A 26612-nucleotide genomic window follows, 5' to 3' on the forward strand; every position below is an offset into this window, starting at 1 on the left:
GTGATTGGTCCGTGTTTTTCGTTAATAACTCCTAAACAAAGCCGCGGATAACATTTTTGCAAAGGAAAATGTTGCTTCAAATGGTCTCAGGAACCACCCATTTCCGGCTGTTGAAGGAATTTTGGGACACCCTGTATATCTAGTACGCCAAATTCTTATGCGTAATAATCTATCTTATGCCTGTGTATCTATCCGCAACACCAGTTGAGAAGTGAACGTAAAACGGAATGGCTTGTTCGGGTATCGATTCCGTCGATCGAGATGCATCCCCTACGGAAGACCCATGACCGTTCCATCCTTTCACCGTCAGAGTGGCCCGCGACCGTTTATCCAGCCGCGAAATAAATAATTTATTTTTTCCCCAGTCGGATCGAACAGGAGCGTCACGAGCACAGGCGAACAGTCGAAGCCTGGCTTGGACTTCCTCCTTTCGCGGAGAAAGTCATTGTTGTTCACGGTTTCAATGAAGTTTAAGTAACCGACCCCGGCACACGGATGTACATCGCGATGCCATTGTGGCGCCAAGACATTGTTACACCAACGCGGCGGCGGGTGTGCATTGTTTTACGGGGCCCCGTGATGCTGAGAAGCCTCTAAATATCTTTCCCGCGTGGCACTGTAATTACAATATCGAAAAACTATGCAGTCCTGGGGCGACGCACTCGGCCGAAACATTGCGTTCACATTAAGAAGATACTTCTCGACATTTCGCAATCGTTAATAACTGATATTAGACACAAATTACCAGTGCTACATTGTAATTCTACTATTGAAGTGTCTTGCAGTGTGATTCACGATCTTAATATCGGCTGAAGATTATGTCTGATCTTTGTAGTATCATATCGGCGAGCCTCTGAACCTAGTTTTAACGAAAAAACTTTAACTTTTTTAGAAGAATTGTCTACAATTATATTTACTTGTACTACTGACGGAAGTGCAGTGGCCCACAAAAGTGTTCGTACGCCCTTGTTGTTTTGTAAGCAACTAGAAGCATTGGTTTACTGAATGATGTCCGAAAATAAATTTTCCAAAAATTGTAATTTACAAGGTTACACGCAAAAATAAAAATGGCATTTTCTGAAGCTTTTTCATTTGGGCCCTTAGTGAAAATTTAAAATATATGTTTTGTAGATACAATAATTTTTGGAAAATTTTGTTTTGCACATCATTTGGTAAACCATGCTTCTAATTGATTATAAAAAATCAGCTCGTACTATTATACATAAGTTATTCTGTTTTAAAGGATGTACGAACACTTTTGTGGGCCACTGTATATAATATCCTCTTCACAGTATAACAGCATTGTTACGTCGAGCATTATTAATCGTGTCAACGTATTTTTGGTGCATCGACACACCTATTATTATTATTCATAAACCATAGTAATGTTCATCCAATTAGAAATATCCACGGTTTATGGCCGCTTTCCGTTTATTTTTATGCCCACTAAAACTGAATCTGTTATTAGTAGATCACGAATCCTTTACGCACTCGTATACGTAATTGCAATGTTCCTGTTTTATCTCGATGAAGTTTCCAATCGGTGTAACGGTCTCTTTTTCCGTCCCGATTTTCACGAAGTAACTCGTGAAAATCAGGATTTGTGTAACGACCCACGGTCCAGCTGCTATTTTATGTCCCATAACCGCGGAATGCAACAACCCATAAAATCACATTAAATTAAGCAGGCTTTCTACTAATTAGTAACTAGCTCCACGGGGGGGGGGGGGGTGAATTTTATGACGTATAATTGCTACTCGGGTTTTTATCAGAGCTAATGATTCACCAAATATTCCGAGCATTTCGCGGTTCTATCGAATGGTGTGCGCCTGCACACTGTCGTTGGAAATAAAGCGAATATTTTTGTCGGTCGACTAGACTGCCGAGACTGTAGAGAGCGACTCGATCGTGTTCGTTAGAGACCGTTCGCGATTTAAATACCCGGGGTTATCTTCTTTTCTATGGACACGGGGGGAACAACGTTTCACTTTCATCTCGGATGACTCGGAGCAGACGATACCGGAGTATCGAATTGCGATACGTCCGCGTTTAACACGGGCCTGATCGTGATTTTAACATTTATTTCGAGCACGTTCCTCTGGTGCAACGGAGGGAAACTCATGCAGGCTCGATACACCTACGGTCACGTACACACCGAGTCTGACAACACGTGCCGTGTTCTACTTGCATGAACCGGCGCGATTGCTCTCGCTCAGCCGAGTCTACATAATCCCCACTCGGATGTACCCATTCATCGGTTTATCATTTCCAGGCAACAACGCCTCTCGGAAACGACCAGGCGCCTACGACCAATATTCTACAACTATAATGTTTCATCGCCATTCATTCTCCGACGATTTCGTGTCATTAATCCTCCGACCATTTCGCGCGATTCGCAACCAGAGTTGGGCATTAATCGATTAAAACTTTAATCGAGATTGATCGATTAATGTGTACGTTTAAGTCAATCGTCAGTCGTTGATTAAACGAATAAATCATCGAGAAATCGGCGATTGATTCAATCGATTGACGAAGTTAAGGATGTTCTGGAGGTACAATGGGAGATAAAAGTACAAGAAATTCGAAATCCATCAATATATTGGCAATGAAAGCCATTAAATTTTTGATTAAATTTTTGCCCAACTCTGGTGGTCTCAACCAGACTGCGAATTTTACGCATTTGTGACATTCTCATAAAAGTGAAAAAGGAACCTCAATTAACCGCAATTAACGACTAAACTAGGAGATTAATTGTTAATCGCGATTAACGATTGAAGTAGAAATTCGTCAATCGTTGATTAAATTTTTGCCCAATTTTGTACCATTTGCGAGGTTCTCATCGAAGTGAGAAAAGAACCTCAGTTGCCGCACGATTTTTATGGATGGCGTTGCGTCATCGATGACTTAGGCGTCGCTAATCAGCCGACAAAACTCGGTTAACACGCGACGCGACAAGGAGAGCTCTACAATTATTATTAATTACAACGTGCACCGCGGAGCGGAGATTGACAGCTTCCATATTTAAACTGAAATCCCCTTGTTATGTAATTGCACGAGCCAACTTCCATTACACCATGCGCGCTCCGCTCTGCTCCGCTCAGCTCGGCACAGCTCACGGAGCGCTGACAACACGTGCCACACTTCTGCCGCATGATTTGCGTTACGTGCATCGCCGGGGTTACACGTAGAAACTATTCCCGTGGCTGTTCGGTGCATTCGTGGTTGCACTCCGCAGCTTTCGTGCCGGCAAATGGGAGGCTGCAGATGCAGACTTTCACCGTTGCACCCGGCCGAAAAAAAGGGGACGTGGCCGGACTGTTTCTGTCTGGGGAAATTAAAAGCGCCTCGATTACACCGGTTGTCACGATTTTCCGATATCGACTGCACCCCCCCCCCTTTTCCCGCGCTGGCCATGTTGCTCTCTCGTACACCACTCCACGGAATTAAAGGAACACTGAAACAGTAGTTGATCAATAAGTGGAGTCACTTGCGTAAATTGATGAGTTCGCGTTCAGTGAATTTTTACACGAGAACTACATGCCTGTTGCGAGCGTGCATCTGCATTTTAAATTTTGTTGACAGTTTAAAATTTTGCGGTTTAGGGTGTAGGGTTAAGAAGTGTCGGCAACTTAGCTGGGACATGCAAATTTATGGTATGGACAGATGAAGTATCGGAGTTATTGGGTTTTGTAGATAAGGATTCTTGATTTCTTGTGACAGTTAACGATTTTCACGAACATTTTAAAAAAATTCCAATTGAATCGATGAAAAACTGGGTTGTCGGCAGATTTCTGTGCAAAAAGATCGGTTTCTGGCCGACTGTGCGCCGTCCGGACCAGGATTCGATCGTAAAAAGATAGAAAAGGAGCGGAAGTGAAGGCTGGTCGCCTGGGTATAAATCACAGGATACGGGTTCACGCAATAAGGAGGGTATAATGATGACATATATCACCGTACTAATAGTAGGACCGTGATACGATCACGCTGGGCGATGGCCGCTAAGGAATGGCCCCAGAACTGCCCCCCAACCGTGCAAAGATGCGCGCGATCGTTTCGTACGTTTATAATCCGGCTCCTCGACCGGGATAATTACATTCGTTAATGCGCCCCGCGCGTAACTACGTGTCCCGGGCTCTAGTACCGACCGATTTTCCCTTTTTGCGATCCGAAATGGACCAATGGACAACGCTTAAGGGCGCCCTTATCACGAAAATTATTCGATCGACCGGACTCTAAAAACCGGTTAAACGATCCCGTGATGTTCCTTCCCGTTCCCCGCCCCCGTACGGTGTCGTAATAAATTCAACCTGCACGGGGTGAGCCACCTGAATGGCCGCGCTTAAATATTTCCGTCATTTCTGCCTGTTGCAACCGACTTTTTGGGACAAAGTTGCTGCATTTCAACCCCAGCGCAGGTAATTATTTATTTTCAGAAAATTTATTTTAATATTGTGTTAGGGTATGATTCAAAAAGTTTCATATACACATTCAGTACTGCTGAACGATATTATAGTCGTTTTCCTTGGACAATTAAATAACTTTGTTATTCTAGTCAGTAGACTGCGGATCTCCGTGCAAAATAAAAAATGTTTGCGTTGATTGAAAGACACAGGAGCCAAATAAAAGTGTTTTATTAAGCTTAATTTTCATATTGAACTGAAAGTGGTACACGGATATCCTTAAATCTTTTTGATATGTCCACTGCTTTCAGTTGTACGTACCCATTTTTGTCATAAATGCATAAAAGAGATGACGAAGTGCTGAAAATTGTGAAAAGATGGAGAAACACAGAAACGGTGTACCGCGATGGCGAACGTGTCCCAACGATTCAGCCAGAATCACGGCAGAATAAGCTTTCATTGACACACCGAATGGCACAACAGTTGCACGTTGCGCGGAGCCTAGACTGTCAATAATATTGAGTAACGCGACACCGGGAGCGTCCACGGGGCCGAAGAATGCGAACTTTCCTCGCGAACGAGTGTACCGCCCGCCGCAAATTCACCGAATGTTCCCACAAATTCCGAAAAGAATTCGGCTATTCATGCGGGACACTGTTACGGAAGACACACGGGGGCCCCGGCTGACGTGATTCACATCGTGCACGCGAATAGCGGTAGTGCTCGTACAGTAAACATCGGGAATATTGGTATAATATGTAGATCTAAGCATGTACGTGGGTTGTCGGTAATGCCCTCATAAATCAGGCCCTCCATTGTTTTCCTTCATTGAATGACCCGAGCGGTTTCTGCACGGTAGTCTCCCCGCATTCCATATTTCTGTTCGGAATATTACCGGCGTTCGGTATAAATCCGAGACCAGTTTCGAGCATTTAGACTTTCTTGCTGGGAGTTCCGCCTCGAGGGAATCCTTCTTCGGACCTCCTTCGCGAAACAGGTGCGGAACTGCACCTTCTCAGCCGGCAAATTATACCCTGATGAACTTTTTCCTCCTACAACGTGCTACTTCTGTGTAAACTGCTCTAACAAAACGGTTAGGATGAATTGGACATTGAAGGTTTTAGGGTGGTTGTGATGAGGAGATCTTGCTCTTTGAATCTATGGTGGTTTCAGGTGGGAGGATTCTTTTTATGGCTCGAAGAAAATACCAGGTACCAACCTAGCACATATTGAAACGAATAATTTGGTGGTTTACGTCGGCGCTCGTGGATCCTGAGCATCTCGATCGCGAGAATAACGCGATGTTATCGGTTGGGGCTCGAAATCGGCTTACCGGCTCAGGGGATAGGACTCTCTTGATCACGTCGTTGGATCGGCGTCGTAATCATCGGTTGCACGATTAATGTTATAAATATTCCGCTAATGCTGCGTGTTACGCAAGCGTTTCACCTCCTTATTGCCTAGCAGCTGTATACACGGCGAGCGGACACACCGGCTCTCTCGCATTCGTCGATGAATTCATGCATTATTTTCAAAGCCGTCCCACCTGGCGCCCGAGAGGGCTGCACTAGTGGAGGGGTTGGACGATGTCGGGAGAAGGAGGGCAGAGATCCGGCGTGTTGCAAATCACTTTCATAGTCCCGTTTTTACGGCCGAAAGTTATAATTTATCGTCGGACCGAATCGCGTAACGGGCAGCGCTCGTGTATGCAACGGATTACGCAGCCCGAGACACCTTCGACTCTGGCGGAGCTTTTTAAAAGCTCTAATCCATTAACGAGTTAAAGACGGCGTGGGAACCGGCCGAGTGCGTGTATGCGCGCCTCTCTCTCTCTCTTAGTTACTCTTGCCTTCTTTTTCTCTTTCTCCGCTCGCGTTCATAAACGCGGATCGAGCGTCCGCGCGCGCTCGCTGATAATTAAGAGGCACCTAGCCCGCGAGCCGCGCCGCCGATCGTTAATTAGGAATTTTCCTGTTCGGAGATCATTTTTACGCGCCGCTCATTTGCATTTAATCGCGCCCGCGCAACGATCCTGTCGAACACTTTCATCGTGTTGCCACTTTAGCAGCGCGAACGCTCTTGCGCAAACCTCTTGTTCTGATTGGCCGTGTTTACTCGCAGGTGCTGCTTACGGTTCTCCAGGAATAATTTTAAAAAATTCTTTTATACCGCGTTCGACAGTACCTTATACCTATGAAAAAGGTCTGGCATCGATGGTTAATTGATTCGCCAGATGAAATTCTTAAATGTTGCTCAATGTTCCAGCAGTTGCACTAATCCTTTGAATCCTGAATTCAACTTTTGCTTCACACCTGTGACTTCATTAAACATCGCCTCAATAAAAATAAGCTAGACTCGTGCAAGGATCGCAAAAAAGTGTTCGAGGAGTTGCACTGATCCTTTGAATCTTGAATTCAACTCATGCTTAACACCTATGACTTCATTAAAGATCGCCTTGTTGAAAATAAGCTAATCCCGCGCAAGGATCGCAGTGAATCGTTAGGATCGCAAAAAAGTGTGAAAGAAATGGCGCCGACAGATGCCGCGAGTGTAAACGAAACAATTTGAGCGGGAGATTAGCGTTGGCCGGCGTTCACGGCTTAATTAAAATAGCTGGATCGACGGAGGCAGCCGGCGCGAAGCGGAGGAAGACGAGCCGTGCTCGTATTTCAATCCACGGATCATTCCGCGGGTTACAAGCCGATATTTCATACTTGAGGACGACTTGTAAAATATCACCGCGTTGCGTAACGGCCGTTAAAGCGTCTAGGAACGCGCATCGTGTGCGCCAGGGTTTGCGCAACAATTTCGATAGCCGTGCGATTAATACGCGCCGATCCTCGATCCCGAGGCGTCCGTGTCGAATTTACGAGCGGTCCACGGTGGCAGACGATCGTAAAATCGAGAGACCTACGATTCCGAGGCGTATCCGAACGGGGTGAAAATGCGTTCACTCCTTTTTTTTTTCACGTTCGATATCGGCTCTCGCACGTATCCCGGCAGTTCGGCACGCGTTCTTATCCTCTTGTTATTATTACATACTGCATTATTACGCAGCGCATTATTGCTACAGGCGCCCCCCATCCCCCTCCTCACCCGCACCCGTTTGCTCGCGCCGTTACGTTTTACTTTCCCTAGATTTCTCCTATTTTCCGTAATGCCGCGTGATTACAGCTGAAATTGAATCGGCTCCTTTGGACACGGCTCCATTAACGACCCCGAATATAGGTGTGTTCTCCCCCACAGTCAAAATCGGCGGCGATTAGGCTCGTATTCACGTGAATGCCGTCGGTCGCGACCGAGCTTCCGCGTTAGAAATCGATAAGACAATTTGCTTGCCTCATTACCACCGGCAACATCTCGTGGAACACGTACTCGTCGATCCCCCCGGTGTTAGGCGAATCATCTCATCAAAGCTAATCTTCCTTTTTCCTAATCTCATCGACGAAAATTCTATAAACTCCGTGACAGACGATCTCGCCATGTTTCCCTCTCGAAATAAGCGGAAAAGGGAAACGGCCGGCAACGTTTCATATCTATAAATTGTCCCAATGTCGTGGAAATAATTAGCAAAACACGATTTCTTCGTAGCTTCTTCGAAGCAGAATAAAAAATCTGAAACCAGTCGTTTGTTCGGTGTTAATTTTACCTGCCTCTTCGTAGTCGTTCAGACTCGAAAACATCGGCTGGTTAACAGGTTAATTGACCATGGCAGTGCGTGCAGTACCACTGGCGAGCTTCCATAGCCGTGGCGCGAGCCGTTTCACATTTTTCGGTGAAGTTGTAGGTGTTTAACTGCTCGCAGTCTGCAACGCGTTTGAAGCCGGCTGTAACTTTTTGCAGTTACGGCGTACAGAGAAACGCCATGCAGATGACCGGGTAACTAATTAGTTCTAATTAGAAATTCATGTTTCCGCCACACGCGAACCAGCATCCGTAGATCGGCGGATTTTCCTGGTGGAACGCAGGACACACCGCCGCGCCGGCGTCGTTTCTCTCTGACATTGTCACTCCCGTTGACGTTGACGTTCCCCCGTAAGAAACTATGGTGTAATTGCTCTACGAGCGACGCCGTGTCTCCAACAGCCGACTCGTGTGCGTCACGAGACAGGCATAATTGTTTTAACGTTTTAATAACTTCGCTCGCGTGCACCGGGCACCGCGTACAGGTATAATAAAAGAGCGGCTTGATGATGCGGGCTCGAGTACGAACGGTCTTCTACAGTTTCCTTCATGCATCGCGGCCGCGATACCTCGCAACAACTGTCGCGAATTATGCGACACGCAGAGTAATTCCTCGTGTCATTTCTAGTAGCTTTCCATTTGTCAAAATGTTCTCCGCAGCTTTATTACGCAGTTATTAACGAAAAACACGGACCAATTAGGACGGGGCAACAGCGGCCGAATTACTGTTCAACCAATGCCGTGCTCTGATTGGTCCGCGTTTTTTTTTACAGTCACAGTGACTACAACATCTTTATCCCCAAAAATGCCGTGGAAGACAAAAGAAAATTTATATTTCTTGTATGGCTACATTTACTTCAATGCTTAAACATTTATTAGAAACTGTTGAAATATGTCAAAATGAATCTATTGTTTCACTCGAGGAACGATCGATCTAATATTTGTATATTTCAGTTTATTTATATAAACCTTAGGTATTTGTTCGGTGTATCGTTCAATGCTTTCTAGCCCGAATGATACTCGCTTGACGTGTGATATTTAAATCAAATATATGTGTTGTGTTAATAAAACTTCATTAAGTTAATTTTATTTGATTAAATACCTAGTCTAATACAAACCAATCAAATTTTATCTGATCTGAAAAGAAAGTAACATTCATATTTGTTAAACTTTGCCGAGATCTTCATGACGTGTCTGACTCGTTAAAATACGGCAAAGGGAAGAGTTGCCTCAATTAACGTCAGAAATCACCCCTTTCAAGGAAGTATAACATTCTTGAGACACCCGGTATAAAGCTACAACCGTCGAATGGCCAGGTTTTTGTTCTGCAATTATTGAAATTGTAATGATACTTCGACGGGAAATGAGTCGATAGATTTCTTTACCCACTTTATGTGTTATAATAAAAATCGCAGAAAATTCTCTCTTGAGTTCGCAGTAACACAAACGTTGCATTTAACGTTTCGCTATGATAAATGTGGAGAGGTGTACACTCACGGGAACACGAAAAACAGTTTAAAAGGAAATTATACTGCATCGAGAACCTTGCGGTTTCTTTTTATCAATTCATCGGCCTCGCGAAAAAGTTTAACGTTGTCTCGAACAGGTTTTTCGCATGTCCATAAACAGCAAAGACATTCAGATCTCTCCATTTTACGTGCCATATCCTGTGTAGTCTGTTTAACCGTGGATTATACTCCGACAGGACGATCCCCGGTCCGTTAAATTCAACAATGACGACGGAAAGAAAGTTGGTGGCAATAAGGAAGAAAACGGTGTATATAACGGGAGTGAGAAAGTGATGATTATTACCTATAATTTCTGTGTAATATTAGAATCTTTTTCTTAAGGCTTGTATCGAGAAGAATAAAGTAGAACTTGATACGCGGTGTAACCGGATGGAAGGAACTTTGGAAGGCGATGTAGGAATGCCGGCCATCTTGGCCAGGACAGGTCCGCGTTTTCCCGGTCGGCGTTGACACCGCGTCGGGATGCGAACTTAATTATTCCGGCTTGCACGCCGGTGTTTCTCGGTCCTTTCTCTCGTTTCGGCCGAAATGACTGGTGTAATTGATCCATTAGAGGCAGCCGGCGCGGCGTTTCCTGGGTGGCAGGCGTGCAAACGGCGGAGGGCCGCGGCCCTGTCGCAGAATGCAATTCCGCGGAGCCGCATCGATTCGCGTCGGCGCCGCCGGAAAATTGCGCCGGTGTGTTCTCTTCGCGGTGTGCGTTCACCGTCGCGTCGGTGTGTTTGCACACATCGCGACACCGATGACGTACAGGGGAGTACGGCGGGGAGGAGGAGGAGAAAAAAGATAAAGAAAGAAACAGCAACGACGAACGGGAAAGAATACGTAAAATACCGGCGGTCGTAAAATGGCGCCGCGCTCGGCTCGCGCGCAGATTTTTATGCTATTCTTATCGAGAGTCGTCCGGCGGAGCCTAAAAACGTAAACGCGAATAAATACGCGGCGGAATATCGATCTGTCTGGCCGCGAGGCGCAACGCGAGAATACGTCGGTTTTAATGGAAAATCACTGTTCGCCGATCGTCAATCGCTAAGTGCTCGTAAATCATAAAACGTTCCCTGACGCGGGCGAGCTGAAAGGCGAATAATTCACCGTCGATCGCCTTGGCCTAAGCTGTTAATTAAATAAAATGTAGTGGTTATGTTTTGCTTAGAGCTCTTTTCACGATAACCCCGGAATTCGTGGAACGCGAAGCGCTTATACAATCTACGCGATTCTTCGTCTTCTAGATTCTAGCCCCCCCCCCCCCGCGCCTGCTAATCTTCCGCGAAGAACAATTTCGTTTCCGAGAGAGAGAGCCATTACGATTGCTATAATAGCGCTCATCAGGCCTAACCGCCTATCACCTTTACCTTCGTCTTGTCTAATTACAGGTCACGTTTATTGTTTCAGGATGAGAGCGAGCTCTCGAGCAAGCGGTGGGCCAGTGCGCCCCGCCGCCCGGACAGCCCCTGCGTCCTGGGGGCACCAACGTCTAGGGAGGTACGTAAACTTCCTGTCTAGTCATCCAGATTCTCTATTTTTACCCTGCCGTAACCTCCAGATTCTCCGTTTTTACCCGGCCATAACATTACGCAGAAGCGGTCGTTGGGTCTCGCGCTTTCACACAAACACAGCGAACCTCGCTGCACCTCGGAATTTTGTGCCTAGGACCTTAACGCGTTCGCTAGCAGCATTTGTTTCGTTGCTTACCTTCCTTGTTCGAAAGTTTGATTAAAACGTGCCCAATTTTGAATGATTAAAACAGTCTAGCAGAAGAAAGTCTCGGATTCTCTGAAAATTATGCATTCCACTATGACTTTAAACAACGAAGTGCATAAAATCAATTTGACCGTTTCTAGGTGAACGTTAAGAACTTGTTAAGAAACATCACTTGCAAAATGCACGTTCGAGAAATATCGCGGAAAACCGATGGAGATTCGCAGAACTACGAGGAACGGCAGATTTAGAAGCAGAGAGCAATCTAAATTTCATACACGTCGGACATTAAACACAATATCGAGTTCTCAGGCGATGGAATCGATGGACTGTAAAATGCCATAGTTTAGAGGATAATTTCATGCAAGCCCGACAGGACGAACTCCAATCTAAACCGTTACGTCTGCTTTCTACTTTTTTATTAGTCTGCAGCCAGCGACAACATCCTTTCCTAGACATACCAGCAGCGGCATAGAAAAAAAACTGATAGTACACCATGCATCCACATATCAATCGTTTATTACACCGTACAGATTATGCAAATCGCTCGATGCGTTAACGTTGACTGCAGTTTATTGAGTCGTAATATGCGAAGTGCAGATGGTAGTGCAATCTTCGTGCGTGCGCGAAGACGATTGCGGTGCATCGTTTGTCTACAGTATTTCTATTTACGTAGAGATTGTAGGCGGTCACCGGTGAATGTCGAAGAATAGTTTCGAAGAAAATCTATAGCAGTGACGATGGTGGTGACACGATTTCAAACTTGGACGTTCGACGCTTGAAAAGACCGATTTCAGACGGAGGAAAGTGTTTCGAAGTATTTGTGGTAATTCACGGGACGTTCCCTTGTCCATTCTTTACAATGATAATACTCTCTTGCCGTCAATATTATACGCAGTGAATGGTCGAACCATATGTGGACTCGCGAGGAAATTATGACACCTTTTTCATGCAGTAAATTATACCGACGATGAAGTTGTACTGTCGAAAAAAGATTATCGCATTTGTGAGGCTAATGCAATGTTCCTCAGCTCGCAGACCTATTTAATCCTCTATAAAATTGTCAAGAAATTAAACAAATGTATATATTGATACAAAGAACTTGCCAGTTCTCAAAGTTCACTTTATAAAACGGAAACAGATCGATGCCAAGTCCCCAGAGGCACCGAGTCGTCGATAAAGTTGTCTTCTGCATTAGGCTCGCATCGCGGCAAAAGTACGCAACAGAAGATCTCGCGGCTCTCCAGAGAAGGTGAAGAAAAAGCGGCCGGAGGAATTGCAGGGTCGTTTGCATCGCGAACAAATTTCAAGCGCAGTTTGTGCGCGATCCACCCCCGGAGCAATCCGCGGTTTTTGCCGGCGCGGCGGCGTCGACGTTTCTCGCGGATCGTGTCGCCATTTGTTTACGTTTCGCGATGCGGAGGATAGATCCGTAGAGGAACCTCGCGATCGGTATCGATCGATCGAGAGACGCTTGTGTCGATTGGCCGAGAATGGAAACCCGCTCGATTCCTTGCGGTACGTGATGGCACCCGAATCGTGACGCCGCGACGACTTCTCTAAACAAGCCCCGCACAGCTTCCTATACTTATATATATATGGGCTACTAATAGGGACCGTCTCAGGGCTGTTAGCAAGAACACAAGGTATGCCGGCACGTCACTACCGGAAAGACGATTAGCGGCGACTTCGTGGCTAGGTGTCGATTTAGGTACGTGCTCGCGCTGCGATTGCTGCGCCAATGAACCCGACCGCGAGAAATTCCGCGACACTTTCTTGCCGGGGATTCATTTATCTTTTTCCCTTTGGAGCTATCACCTAGAGAGAGGAATAAACAGTCAGTTACGGTGGCCCGAATTATGGTAGACTCCTTTCTCCAGGATTTCAAGGGTGCGGGATTCAAACACGGCGTTTTTCAGTAGTCAAAAACGGTAGATAAAAGATCGATCTAGGGCGCTATCACCCTCAAAAGTAATTTGCATTATTCCTTAATATTCAGACGCTCTTTGCGACGGAATACCTTTTTCGAATTGAACCAGATGACTCGAGACTTACGCGATGTCGCAACTTCCGAAAGAAAGGAAGCTGTTAGATCCCGAAAGGGTGACGATAGGACGGGGATGAAAGAGAGGAAGGTATTCGACCAATTTCGTGAGTCACCGCGGCGAGTTTGCCGACCGAAGGCGCAGCTGACGTCCTTACGGGTTGCTTGCAGGACTTATTCGCGAGTACGTGGCGCCACCCACAGGGTCGGGCTCTATGATGGGTGTGACTGGTGTTGGTATTCGCAATGCATATTGCTACGTCGCGGGGCTACGCGGAGAATACGAGAACCGCCTCTCTCGCAGAAGGTAGTCTTTCTCTGTGCACTCTGCACGACGGCGGCGGCGGCTTCGTCGGCAGCTATGTCCGTCTCTAACCGGTGGCTCGTAAAATGCACGGGCTCGTGATTAGACTGGAGACAATGCACTCGCGGGGCACGCGTTCTCCTGGCAAGCGTATTGTGCGCCTTTTTTCTAATGCGTCCACTTGATGCCATTTATTTGCATACCGGTATACAGCTGGACCAGGACGACGTACAGGGCACACACGGTAAAATAGAAAGAAAGAGAGAGAGAGAGGAGGAGGGGAAGATGGAGATAGAGAAAGACGGTGTCTTCTAAGAGCTCGTGCGTAACAGTAATCCTTTGAAACGGCCTGTCGTGTACCATCTGCCGTGCGACAGCGTTTCCGGCCCCGAGAATGCCACGCGCTAAATCGCCGGCTGAGAAATCGCGATTTGATGCTGAATGCCTGGTTGTCGCCAAGCTCAGCCGTAAAATTGTAGCTTCTTGTTCGGAGGAGAGACTCGTTCCGGGCGTGTCCGGAATATACGCGGACGTAACACCACCGACACGCAATTCTTGCGGATTTCAATGGCTCGTGAATCCCACTCGGGCTCGCTTACGAGGTACTTGAATCGGTTCGCTCTCCGCTGTGATGCCTTTTGTTGCCGTATCGATGAGTAATTCAATGTCTCTCCTGAAACTTCGTACCCACGGCCTCGAGTGTCTACGTGTCTCGACCGAATCTCAGTCCGGAGGAGATGCACTCGCCGGAATTTATATTCGGACACTCTTCACGGTAGAATTACCTTCTCGATATTGGACCGAACGACTTCAGGCCTTTCTTAAGAACTCGAAAGGATTGCTCGTGGGAGTCGCGGAGGAAATATGTACATAGTACGTGATGGTACTTTTCTGTAATCTTTTTATCTAGAACTATCTAGAACTATCAAATTTAGTGGACACAATATTGAAGGAATTTTAGAACACTTTGTCAAAAATATTGAGAAACGTTGGAGATAGGCAATAATTATAAAGATAGATTTCTGTCAAAAAATAAGACTTGGTTAGAATCGACCATAGTATTTCCCTTTACTGAGATTGACATTCACGAACTTGAACCGGCAGGAGTTTCAGTATTGTAAATTATGTTTTATTTACTTTACTCAGATATCTAAAAGTAATTTTTACACAGAATGTCAATTCTTTCCTCGTACAATAATTAATTCGCACTAGAACCGACTTCTAGACAACTGTGTGACGGTCTAATTATCCCGTCTCGCTGCTTAAAACTTTAGCAAACGATCGGGCAGGATGAGAGCAAAGCAGGGCTAAACGCTCGAGTTGGTCGTGTACTCGTGATCCGGTAGGTTGGTCCTTTAATCGGCACGCGATTTGCTTCTAATTAGGGATTCTTTCGAGCCATTATTTGCCATCGGCTGTCCACGGATAGGTATAAGGTCAATCCCGGTGGACGTACTCCTTCGGAGGGGGGGAGGCTATTTACGTCGGCTGCAAACCACTGTTGTTGCATCGGGTACAGTTCAATTCCGTTACGTGGACGTAGCCGTGGGCTTCCCACGCCAATTAAACATGACTCATTAACGGGCAGAAGCCGGTAGCCGGGATCGATGCCTGGCCGGAGAGCCGGGCAACCCTTCTATAACTCTACGGCGCAGAGGCAATCGGAACTAATCTCGACCATCCTCTTCTCGAGCGGGCTCTGTTCGCAATGCGATATTACCGCGGGTACCGGTAACTGCATCGGGCTGCATCGGGCCGCATGCAGCAGCCATGCACCGGCCACGACGTCCGCCGGACCGCAATATTTCTCGTGGTTCGCGTGGTGCGCACACGTAATTGTATGTAAAGACTTCAGCCGGGACCAACCGGGGAGATACATTGCCCCCCCCTCCTGTTCCTGCCGGCCCGACCGTCCGACTGTCCACGTTTTGACGTTTACGTTTTCATTCCCCCGACGACGGTAATTAGACGCGTCTGGGAAATTTAGACCGCGGGAACGTTTCGCTTTCGCTCGATCGGCTCCGCTTTTTACTCTTTAACTCGATGTCGATCGACGCGCTGCGCGGCTCAAGCGTATACTTAAAATTGATTTATCTATTCCGTAACTGCGCACAGAGAGAGTCGTAGCATAGTCTGACACATGTCAAGAGAAGGTTGCAGTTATAAAGTGACTAGACAAAAATCGGGACATTTCCTCGGCCGACTAGATAGCCTAAGCACTTTCAGGAATTTCTGTCAACAGCAACAAATAACGGTACACGAAACTAGTAACAATACTCGTCCCCCGATCCGTGTCCGAAGCCGTGCACGTATTATGCGAGCATTAACTGTTCAACGATGCCGGCAGCGGTCTTCTCCCCGAAGTCTACGAGACCGTCGTTGTCTGAAGGTGGTAGGGGGCGACGAGGGGGTGAATTATTGCCCGAAGATTTCGCGATCGCTTCCGATAGTCGTGGATTCCATCGTGGCTATCGTGCTCCCTCGCTGCCTACCATCGTCGTCTCCTCTCCCTTCGCCACGCTGCTGGCTGCTGCTGCCTGCCATCGCAACGTATCCGTGGAGTCTTTCGTCGTTTGATTGCTCGACGGAGTTTTCCTTGGATACGGTGGAAACGACACGGGGGATGCTCGTTAGAGATACGTTGATGCACCGGGATATATATTGCGAGGGATTTGAGTGATTTACCCGTGGTATCCGTAAACAGATGCGCAGGGAGATGTGTACGGCACGGATTAGGTGACGCCGGGAACTTTTATCCAACGTTCTGCGGGCTTTAAATTCAATTTCAATCGCCGGAACTTTGTCTTTCCTCTCCGGAGATATTCGTTTGCTGAGGTAAACCTGTTCCTGTTGGCGCCATAGTCTGATTGCAGGGGATGGAATTATGTTATGGATTGAAATTCAGAGTTTTCTAAACCCTAAACTGATAGACTCATCATGCCACAACAAAATTTGGTACGATAATTGCAAATATCATTCTCCGGATTGCGAACAAACTTTTGCGGATCCTTTTCAGCATGCACGAAAGCCTTCGTCAAGATCGTTTTGCAAATTCCAGTCACGCAGTCTCAATAGCGATGCAGATGGTATTCGAATTCAAGGGGAACGTGGAAACCGGGACGAGGAGAATCAGCATCACCGGGAGTCGTCATCGTCTCCGGCGTCGAATAGAATTTATGATGCTCGAACGCTCTACGATCACGCGAGCGTGATTTCACGTCGTCGAAGACACCATAGATCCGCACCTACGTTTCTCTCTCCCCCCCCTTTGATTTCTAATTTCGATTTCTCATCGGATCCGTGTAAATAGGCAAATAGCCGCCCACGCGATCCCCGTGGACGAACGCCGATTCCGTAGCTCTACGATCTTTGCCTGTTGTTGTTATCGATCGTGAATTCTTTACGAATACAAAGAGAAACCGATGTTTTCATCGTTTCGCAGTTCATAACACGGGGGGAACGCAAAACTTCCGTGATGTGCAATTTCTAACGCCTCTGCGAAGCTCGGCGATGAAGTATCCTTGCATTGAGCATCGTCACGAATGGAACACCTGTTTCGAACGGGATATTTATGGTGGTCAATTTTAAAGCACACCTCGAGTACATACTTTGACACTTGAGAAGAAGTAAGAAAATGCTCTAAAAATTTGTACGTACGGTGGAGCCTCGGTATACGACCTTAATCCGTTCCTGATGTTTGGACTTATACCGAATAGGACGTATACCTATAAGAAGTAAGGTAAAAATTATTAATTAGCCTACAGTAATAGGGTTGTAAAATAATTTAAACTCTGTTTAAACACATGAATAAGAAATGAGATTTTATTATAGATTTTTATATTTGAATTGTGCTTAATGCTAAAATACGAAAAGAAACGCTCGATCGACTGATCGAGTTTTATTTTCTTTGATCAATTGAATAGCATTACTGATCCTTACTTGTTTGATCAGTCAGTTAACACTTCCAATGCGTTTTTGACGATCTAAAACTCGCCCCAACGCGAATGTTTTTAATTTTAATCTCTTTTTTTTGTGAAATCTAAATATTACCTCTCTGGAAATCACTTTTATGAAATAAATACATTTTTTTCTCAAAAATTTTGAGCGCAAATTGCTAGGTCCGTTTGTCTGTTCCAGAACTGAACATGTTATTGAACGTGTTAATAATACATCAACTCCGAATATAATTGATTATCAATTTAATTTTTCTCCTGAGATAATTATTTAGAAATGACGCAAAATTCACAGAAAAAATTGATGTCGTATACCGAACAGAAGTCGTATACCGAGCAAAATTTGTCACGTCCGGACAGAACGTATTCCAAATTGGACGTACTCCGAAGCAGACGTATAGCGAGGTTCCACTGTGTATTACCTAACTGCGTGCCGATCCGTTTCCCAGAAAATCTGGCTAACGATGGCGCCATTAGGCTCGGCCAAAGAGGAATTTATCCGTCGACGTAATCGAAGCAAGAGCTGATCGTCGGCTGTTGACCGTTAGGATCTGTTCATCAATTATGCAGGGGGGATCGAAGGTATCGCGGTATCGTCGTTTTAAAAAACATGCTATCGGTCAATGGCTTCTATCCAGCCGTTCGATGATCCCCGCAGCAATTAATCAACGGCCGATAGCCGGTCCGAAACATCTTCCATCCGAAATGAACGCTTACCGGATCGCGCGCTCTGCCCTGGATCGAAAGCTTGGCCCGTCCAGATTAGAATTTCAAATGGCACTTTACAGGGCCGTTCCACGTTTCACGCGTCCGTCGGACATATTGCCCTTCCCGTTATCGCGGGCTCTCTCGCCGGATCTAGGATCTGGGATGATGCATCACGCGCATCATGCGAACGCTCTTCGGCTCCCTCCCAGCGAGCCGACAATAGATATTCCGCAACGCCCACGTTTGCGGGAGACAAAGGCCTGAATGGCCGGCAGATGCACGGGTTGCGCCGACGTAATGCACCTATGCACCGACGTCCGTCGATTTAGAACGGAACGTTGCGATGCGCCCCGCTCGTACGTTCGTTTATTCGTTCTTCGTGACGAAGGTGCGGTACGTGTACACCATGAACACACGGTGTCCCGTACCCGCGGACACACACCTATGGCTGCATACACTACCGTGCATATAAGCGTTTGGACACTTCTGCAGTTTTACCGAGACGACCCTTTTTTTTTTACTAGACTTTTCCTTTCTCTTTTACCGCCGCGCCAGCTTCTGCATTTTCCGAGGCTTCTTCGCGATTTTCACCATTATTTCAAGATTTTCTTTATCGGCTTTTTCGGCCACTATTTTCGGCCCGCTCGTTCCTTTCATTTTTCGTGTTATGCATTCTTCCGGCAGAGTATTTTCCCTAGTTGGTTAGTATGGCTATTTTTACCATCTCGGTAAGGTAAAGGTCTTCTTCCTTTTTGTGTTATAAATTTTTACGGTGGAATACTCTTTCAGCTTGATTTTTATTCTTCTTGCTGTTTTTCAATTGAATTCTATCGTTCCTGTTTTTGCGTTAGCTTCTAGTTTCGTTAAAATCCACTGTAATGTACCTTTCTATCAGGTACTACGTTTCTAAACAATTTTCCCATCACATTTTCCCATTCTCTTTCCTGCAACCCTGTCCCAGAATTCTTCGAACACGTTACAAAGTAACCGTACATTACACTGCAGTCCTCTCAACCATTCTTCCACTAACAACAAAGTAATTCTACCAAATCGCGAGTTGCGAAACTCCCTTGATAAGGCAGGAACAGGGCAATAAATTGATACGGAACGTACAAGCGTAAAACCTAAGCGACAGTGTGCTCGTGCACTATGCGAACAGATCAAAGTTTCCGACAAGCGAGCGCACACAGAGGCACACGTACTGTACGTGGTTACGTAATTCGGAGAAGAGCCATACAGAAAGGAACGACCGGTGACGACACCTTCGAGATGAGAGGAGAAAGAGAGAGAGAGAGAGAGAGAGAGAGAGAGAGAGAGAGAGAGAGAGAGAGAGAGAGAGAGAGAGAGAGAGAGAGAGAGAGAGAGAGAGAGATCCGGGAGTGTCCACTTCGCGGAGGTATCGGCCCAGCCCACGTTCCGCGATTCCACCGGCGGAGATTCGTTTGCCCGATACTACGACGGATTCTGTTCCCCCGGACACTTTTCTGCGGCCGCCGCTCGATTCTAATTAGAGAGACCAGTTCCAGATCGTCGATCGATTCGATATCGCCGGTAAAAGTCCCACCGGCTGCCTATAGTCGCCTGAATAGTCGCGATCGACACGCTGGGACCACGGACTTGACGATTTCTGCTGGATTCTCGCCGAGCGCATGATCTAACTCTATCAATGGACCTCATCAGTGGCTTTTATCAACCGTCGTAGAGTTAGTCCCTCGAAGTTGACTTCAAGATTGAGCGAGAGACATGGAACTGTCTTCTGACAAAATAGACGAGTTTTTATTCATTTCTGATAAGAATGGAAATTTAATCAATTAGAAATTGCCCCAAATTTTAAGACGGAAGTTAAGGATTCAATATTAATGTGCTCATCGATTAGATCCTTCCATAGTCTTTTCTACTAATCTCCCTTCTTCGGTGTCTTGTCTTCGCACGCTTCTTTATCGTCCCGAGTGGCTCGCGGCTCCGAGTTTTACGTCTACGAATTTACATGTCGACCATCCTGCCGCAACGAGCATCGCATACCACTCGAGGTGTGGCCACACTGACATACTCTCCCTCTATACACGAGCACACAGGCTCACTTAGGATTCGCTTATACAGGGTGTCACTGAAATATGCGACTAGACTCTCAATATTTCGAATTTTTCAGAATGACAAATTTTATCGCGCATTCCTTGAAATTTCATCGAGTCTCGTTTGACTTTGTTGCGAGTGCATATTCGAGTGATCGAATATTGAACTAAACTCGTGTTTTGCATGAGGTGAATGGAACTATTAGAATCGTGTAAATAGACTAATTGCACAGACTGTTTACCACGGATGTGTCTGATCGCTTGTAGAAAGCTAAATATTAATTTCAAGTCTGTGCGAAGAAGTCCGACACCAAAAGATTTTTCAGTTTCACGTAAAAAAAATCCCGAAGTTAATCCAAGCCATCTTTCGGCCAGAACATCCCCTAAAGTTCCGAGACTAAACTCCGCTGGCCTAATCTTGGCCGAAACTAAGCGTATCTCTTCGGTCACACCTTGTATAGGTGGTACAGTCAGGTGAGCATCGGTGCTTAAGCCGTACGCATATATTTTCGAGCGTTAACGCACACACGAACGTGTGTTCATCCAGCCCGGTTCCTTTCTCACGAACGCGGACGCTTCTAGAGCCGGGCTCTAGCGTGTTGCCCGCTTTTACAAGAGGAGGAGGCGGAGGAACCTGCGTGTGCAAAGATATCCCGCATTGCAACGGGGCGCGTCTCGTTCGATTGTGCCTCCACAGACGGAATTGCTTTGTCGAGGCTCGACGGTGGCTTTTGTCGAAGGCATAACTCCGACGATTCACACGCGGCCCACGGATTCTCGATCGATGATGATCTTTCCTGGTGGCGCGAGCGCGCATACCTGCACGTGGATACTCGCCGCGCGGCGCTGTGTGTTTGCTGTGGCCACGATCGCGCCTACTTTCTTCGTCGATCGTGCCCGGCGATCGATCGATCACGCGTCCTTCGGTGGACCGACAGGTGGATGCGGCCCGTGGAACGATCCGGTGGTTTTCTGCGATCGCAACCCTCTTCTCACAGTTTTGGAAACGTTATCTGCGTACTTCGTGTAGTTTTCTCCAAATTTTCGAGTGCTCGTTAAGAAAACATTATTTTTTGGACATTGGCAGTGCCGTAACGAGGGTATGAAGCGCCTGTGGTGTCTAACTTGCGCCTCCCCGTAACCCAATAATGACAAAAAAATTAAAAAATTTTAATGTAACAAGTTAAATTTTAGTAAAAGTGCAATATATTAAATACTATTAACCTCATCAAAATGAGTTGCCTGTATATATTATACAATAATGTATTCGTCAAGGTATTTGTATGAATAAATAATTTGTAACCAAAATAAGAACGAATTTCTATTCATATTCAATGGCGACAAAATAAAAGAAATATAAAACATAGGTATATGTTAAAATAATGTAATAAAAACATGAAACAGTTCAGCATATTTTACAAAAGAATTCTTCTCGTTTTTCCATTTGCAAACACATCTATTATATCGTCATAATTTAATGTTTTAGCAACATCTTTTTCAATTGATATTATAGACATGTTTGTGGATCGCTCTACACGATTTTACAATTTTTAATTTGCTAAACGAATGTTTGCAGGAAGCTGATGTTACAGGCATTGTTATGAAAGTCCTAAATTTTATGTCTAGATTTGGATACGTGTGTTGTAATGAGAGTTCGTAATTTTGTTGCAAGATTTGAAAAGCGTCCCTCAACCGGGTTAGTATTCTTTGTTTTGCGCCCCAAACCCGCAGTTCCGCCCGTGGCGGGCACCTCTTTCGCCACGCCCTCGTTACGGCATTGGACATTGGTTCCAAAGCACAATCGCAACGAACAGCATCCAAGAAATGTCCGCAAATCGCGCCGGAAATTTGCTAGTCCAACCCGGCGCGCGCGGCGACTCTTCTAAAAGCGTTCCCGGTTTCCGGAAAAAAGAGCGGTGGAAACAGATGAAATGAATTCGTCGCGCTCGAGTCGCGGCGCATCTGTTCGAAAGTTTCGCCGCGTTTCCGGAAGACCTGAGCCGCGATTCGTCGCGGCTGGCAACGGCGCTCGTTACCACGAGGAAGAGGAAGGTGCGTCGCGTAAAATGCGAATATCTTTTCCTTTTTTTCCATCCCATCTACCCGTCTCTCTCTCTCTTCCCCGCAGCTGTCTCGGTCCTTTTACGAAACATGTCGAGTCAGTCGCTTCTAGCCTAGCTCGCAGTCGTAACATCTGCCGTCGCTGATTGTTGAGTAGCGGTGCCCGCGAACGAACAGTCGTCGTCGGCTCGAGCGTGGCCGCGTGTCATCTTCTTCTTTCACTATGGCGCGCGGTGAGTTTTATTGCGTTTCGTCGTTAAATCATACCGTGCTCGCCGGCGAATTCCAACCGGCCGCGCGAATTACACGTTACTGGAGAAAGGACCGCGATACGCAAAGAGTACCGGCGCGGCGTATCTCCTCTCGTTCTCTCTCTCTCTCTCTCTCTCTCTCTCTCTCTCTCTCTCTCTTTCTTGTTGATTTCACTTGTTCCGTTTTGATAGGCTGCTATAGGATGGTTGGTTCTGGCTGGCTCTGGCTCGTTGGGGTCAATTCATGGCGTCGCGTCACGGATCGTCATCGGGGAGGAAAAATCAGCTACGTGATTGCCGATTCACCGCTAGCCAACGACACGTCCTGTTCAAGCGGCGCTTGTCGATGCGCCGGTGACGATTCCTCGTGACAAAGTATATTCTCTCGCGAAACAACATAAACATACTCGACTCTCGGTCGTGACGCTGATGCCGCGACCCCTAATACGCGTCTTTAGCGTTCGCGGATAGGTCTCGAAATTGAGCGGTCCCCTGCGAGAGAGAGGGAGCTATATTAACACATTCATGGTGAGGACTTTTCAATGGATCCTCCGACAGCGAGAAATTTTTGTTAATAATGTACAATATATAGGGTAAAGTGCCCAAATATGGTATACTCGCCTATTATGGCACTACCTTGTACCTTGTAAGGAAGTCGCATTATAGTCAGAAAATCCTCAAACAATAGTTTACCATGTTTACTCAACAGTGTGTAGTGCAATCGCACCATTCTATAAATTTCAGTATCGATCCTCCGCCAGTTGTGTCTCCACGCGTTGAATATTTTTGTGGTTAGATTTTCGATTGTATATTAATTTTTTAACAAACTTGACCGCAGAATCTTATAGGAAGGAAATGCATACACAACTGGTAATTTTTTGGACGCAAAAGAGCATTCTAAAATAATCAAAAAATGACATCAACAAAAAGTGGTTCATACTTGGGCGCTTTACCTTACTTTACCTAACAGAAAACGCGGGAATTTATTACACAACTCAATAAAAGAAGATTTTCAGCTTCCTTTTGGCACAGTAGTTTCGCCAATAATCATTAAAGCATCTGATTAGTCCAATTAGCGCACACACAAGCTTGCCAGTTGCCCACCACATAAAAACGTAGCCGAGAAATATAAGTCGAGGCACTTTAGCAAGTCATCGCTAATAGAAGTCCGATCGGGCACTACACTGACTGCTACGGATCTGCCGTGTTACGCCTCGGCGCGAATAATTACCGGTAAGATTAATGATTCCAGCGGACTGATTACCGCGTGTCACTCTCCATTAGCCCCGCGGAGAACCGGTTCCGCGATTTCGCCGAAAAATTTGGTTCGGGGGCGGGTGGATTTGCGAGGGCGCCCGTAAAAGAGCCGTTCCGACGAAAATTGGCTTTCGTTTTCGCGAGGTTCATTCGTCGAGATGGTGATCGCGAACAGGACAGGTCTCTCTCTCTCTCTCTCTCTCGAGCAGCTGGTGATTTATTGTCCATCACCTGCGAGGCCTGCAGCTCAAGGTGCCCCCTGCCTCGTAAACACACGTCGCGGACTCGTCCGGTGCGGTTCGGCTGCCGGTGAACCGCAATAAACTTATATCGACTGACGTGTCCGTACCACCGAGTCGGCACTACGTTCGAATTACCATTTAATGCAGCATTTATATTGCTCTATTGTGTCCACACTTCCGATCCAAGCACGTTCGCGTTTCGTCGAACGACGCCATTTAAGAGGCTACGCCACCATGTTAAGATTAAACATTTTTTTCAAGTAATTGCTGAATTAAATGAAAATATCTTGTTAGGGGATGGTTAGCAAATTTAACGAATTTTTAAGTTTAATGGTACACACGTTACCTTATAAAAATGCCAAGATTCATTTCATTTAGACTTTGTGCGGCTCGTATTTTATAATACGTGCTCTACTAACGATATTTATACAATCAATTGTTATAGAATCATTTTTATCATTTCAATAATTGTAACATAATAAATCTGGAGCCGGTTATTCTGTCCGGTGGTGGTGGATCGAGTGTTAATCTAAAGAAAAATTGAATATCTCGCGTATCGTTTTCCCGGTACTTTCAGTAAGCAATGTTACCAATCCGCATCACGTAAATCAATGTAAAATTATTCACCGAAGAGGGAGACGCAGAGAGGTTCTCTAATATCTATCAGAACGCGAAATTCAACATCCGATTTGCCAGCACAGCAGACAGTCATTTTAGATGACAGAAAAGTTGAAACGTTGCCGCGCGAGTCTCCACGCGCTGTTCCGATGTGATGCTCGTAAAAGATTTATGAACTTTGAGCCGGGCGAACCGCTGTTATTCTTGTTAAAATCATTTTTATTGTTTCGCAGGCTGTCGGATGACATGCGGGTTATAGGTTGACATAAAGGTTAAACGACAGCCCGTCTATGTTTTTACTTACCGAACGATCCTCGTAAATATCCTTCTGCGAACTGGCAGGGTATAAAAGCTCTATTATTCCCGTTTAAGCTGTTTTTATTGTGTTCCGGTATGGCCGTAGATCCCATAAATGCATAAAACATCCGGGCAGATAACGAGCAAATCTAATACCGCTGAAACATTCATGAAGACTGCGGGGAAGATTCAACAGGTTCGCGCGCAGGTGCCACACGCTGCTGATAACAAGCAGCAAACACAGCGTCCGCCGAGCCGGAAAGCCGTGCTCGGATCGGATCGGATCGGATCGGAAGTGTGGACACAATAGAGCAATATAAATGCTGCATTAAATGGTAATTCGCGCAGTTGTAAGCACCGCGCGGAGTCGCCATCAGGGGAATCGACTCGGATCGAGGGGAAAACGTTACCCTCTCCCTCTGCCAGTAACGGAGTAGTCACGTGACATACGAATAACGTTGTAGAAGGGGAAGGCAGAATGGGGAGTCTGTCATTATTCGCCAGAATTGGTTCCGATCACAAACCGACACGTCGCAATCATCTCGAAAACCCGAGAACTGGTTTCGCTGATTCGCTAAAGAGGATCGAGCGAAATTCGCCAGCGAATTATGACGTCGCGCAACATTGTGCGTGGGCACGCCTTTCGAATTACAGCCGGCCAATTAATCGATTTAATTGCAAGTTCGTTCGCGGCACCGATCCGAGGCCCCAATCCGAGGCACCTTTCGATTAATCACCAGGAACGATGAAACGGCCTGTAATTAAATAGCATCATTCGATGAAACGTAGCCGTGGTCGCAACGTGGATGCGATTCCCGGTGATGTTTATTCGGCCCGGCCGCAGCCCGGATTCGAAAGGCAAGCCTACAATTACGCCGGTTCGACGATCGATCCCCAAATTAGGTGATTGACAGCGTTGAACGCCCATGATCGCCGCGCGTTTCGCCGATCACCGATCACCGCTCTGCCGCTTCCTAGAGCCAGCGGCTTGGCTTTTTGTTTCCTGCCATTGAAACTTCAGTCAGCCTGACTAAATATTTATTCGACCATTTACGTAGCGATAGTTACGCCAATTCCACGGCTCCTTAACCGGCCGGGTAATTTCGACGCCCGTTAACCCATATCGCGCATTGTCTAATGAACTGTCTTTGGAAGAAGGCCAGCCTGAGCGACGTTTCTATTTGGAGAAATCAGTGCTTTCTATTTTTCGCGTACACCTAGCAGCCGACTCAAAAGTGTCGCTGTCGGTGACCGTCTAAATGTCATCGCTGGATTTTTATCTAGCGCGTTTGGAATTTTTATGACAGGGAAACCGGACCATTATCTTGTCGTGGACGCGAAGACATTTCTATGCGAATGTTTTGTCCATTGTTGGAACGACGAGATACATGCTTTAGCAAATACGACGAACACGATCGATGTGCTCGCGAGGATCTCGTTGCGCGTCAAGATCGAGATCAAAGCGATCGCGCAGCACGTCAACGAACGAATTAG

General features: G+C 46.3%; 1 protein-coding gene across 1 annotated transcript in view; it reads left to right on the top strand.

The window, feature by feature from the left end:
- Positions 1-26612, top strand: part of LOC143208072 (uncharacterized) — a 417089-nt gene that overhangs the window by 129111 nt on the left and 261366 nt on the right. Inside the window, exon 3 of the mRNA XM_076422141.1 lies at positions 11006-11095. Within this exon, the coding sequence (XP_076278256.1) occupies positions 11006-11095 (90 nt within the window). The remainder of the gene's footprint in view (positions 1-11005; positions 11096-26612) is intronic.

This window comes from Lasioglossum baleicum, chromosome 4, assembly GCF_051020765.1.
Source record: "Lasioglossum baleicum chromosome 4, iyLasBale1, whole genome shotgun sequence".
In the NCBI taxonomy this organism is placed as follows: domain Eukaryota; kingdom Metazoa; phylum Arthropoda; class Insecta; order Hymenoptera; family Halictidae; genus Lasioglossum; species Lasioglossum baleicum.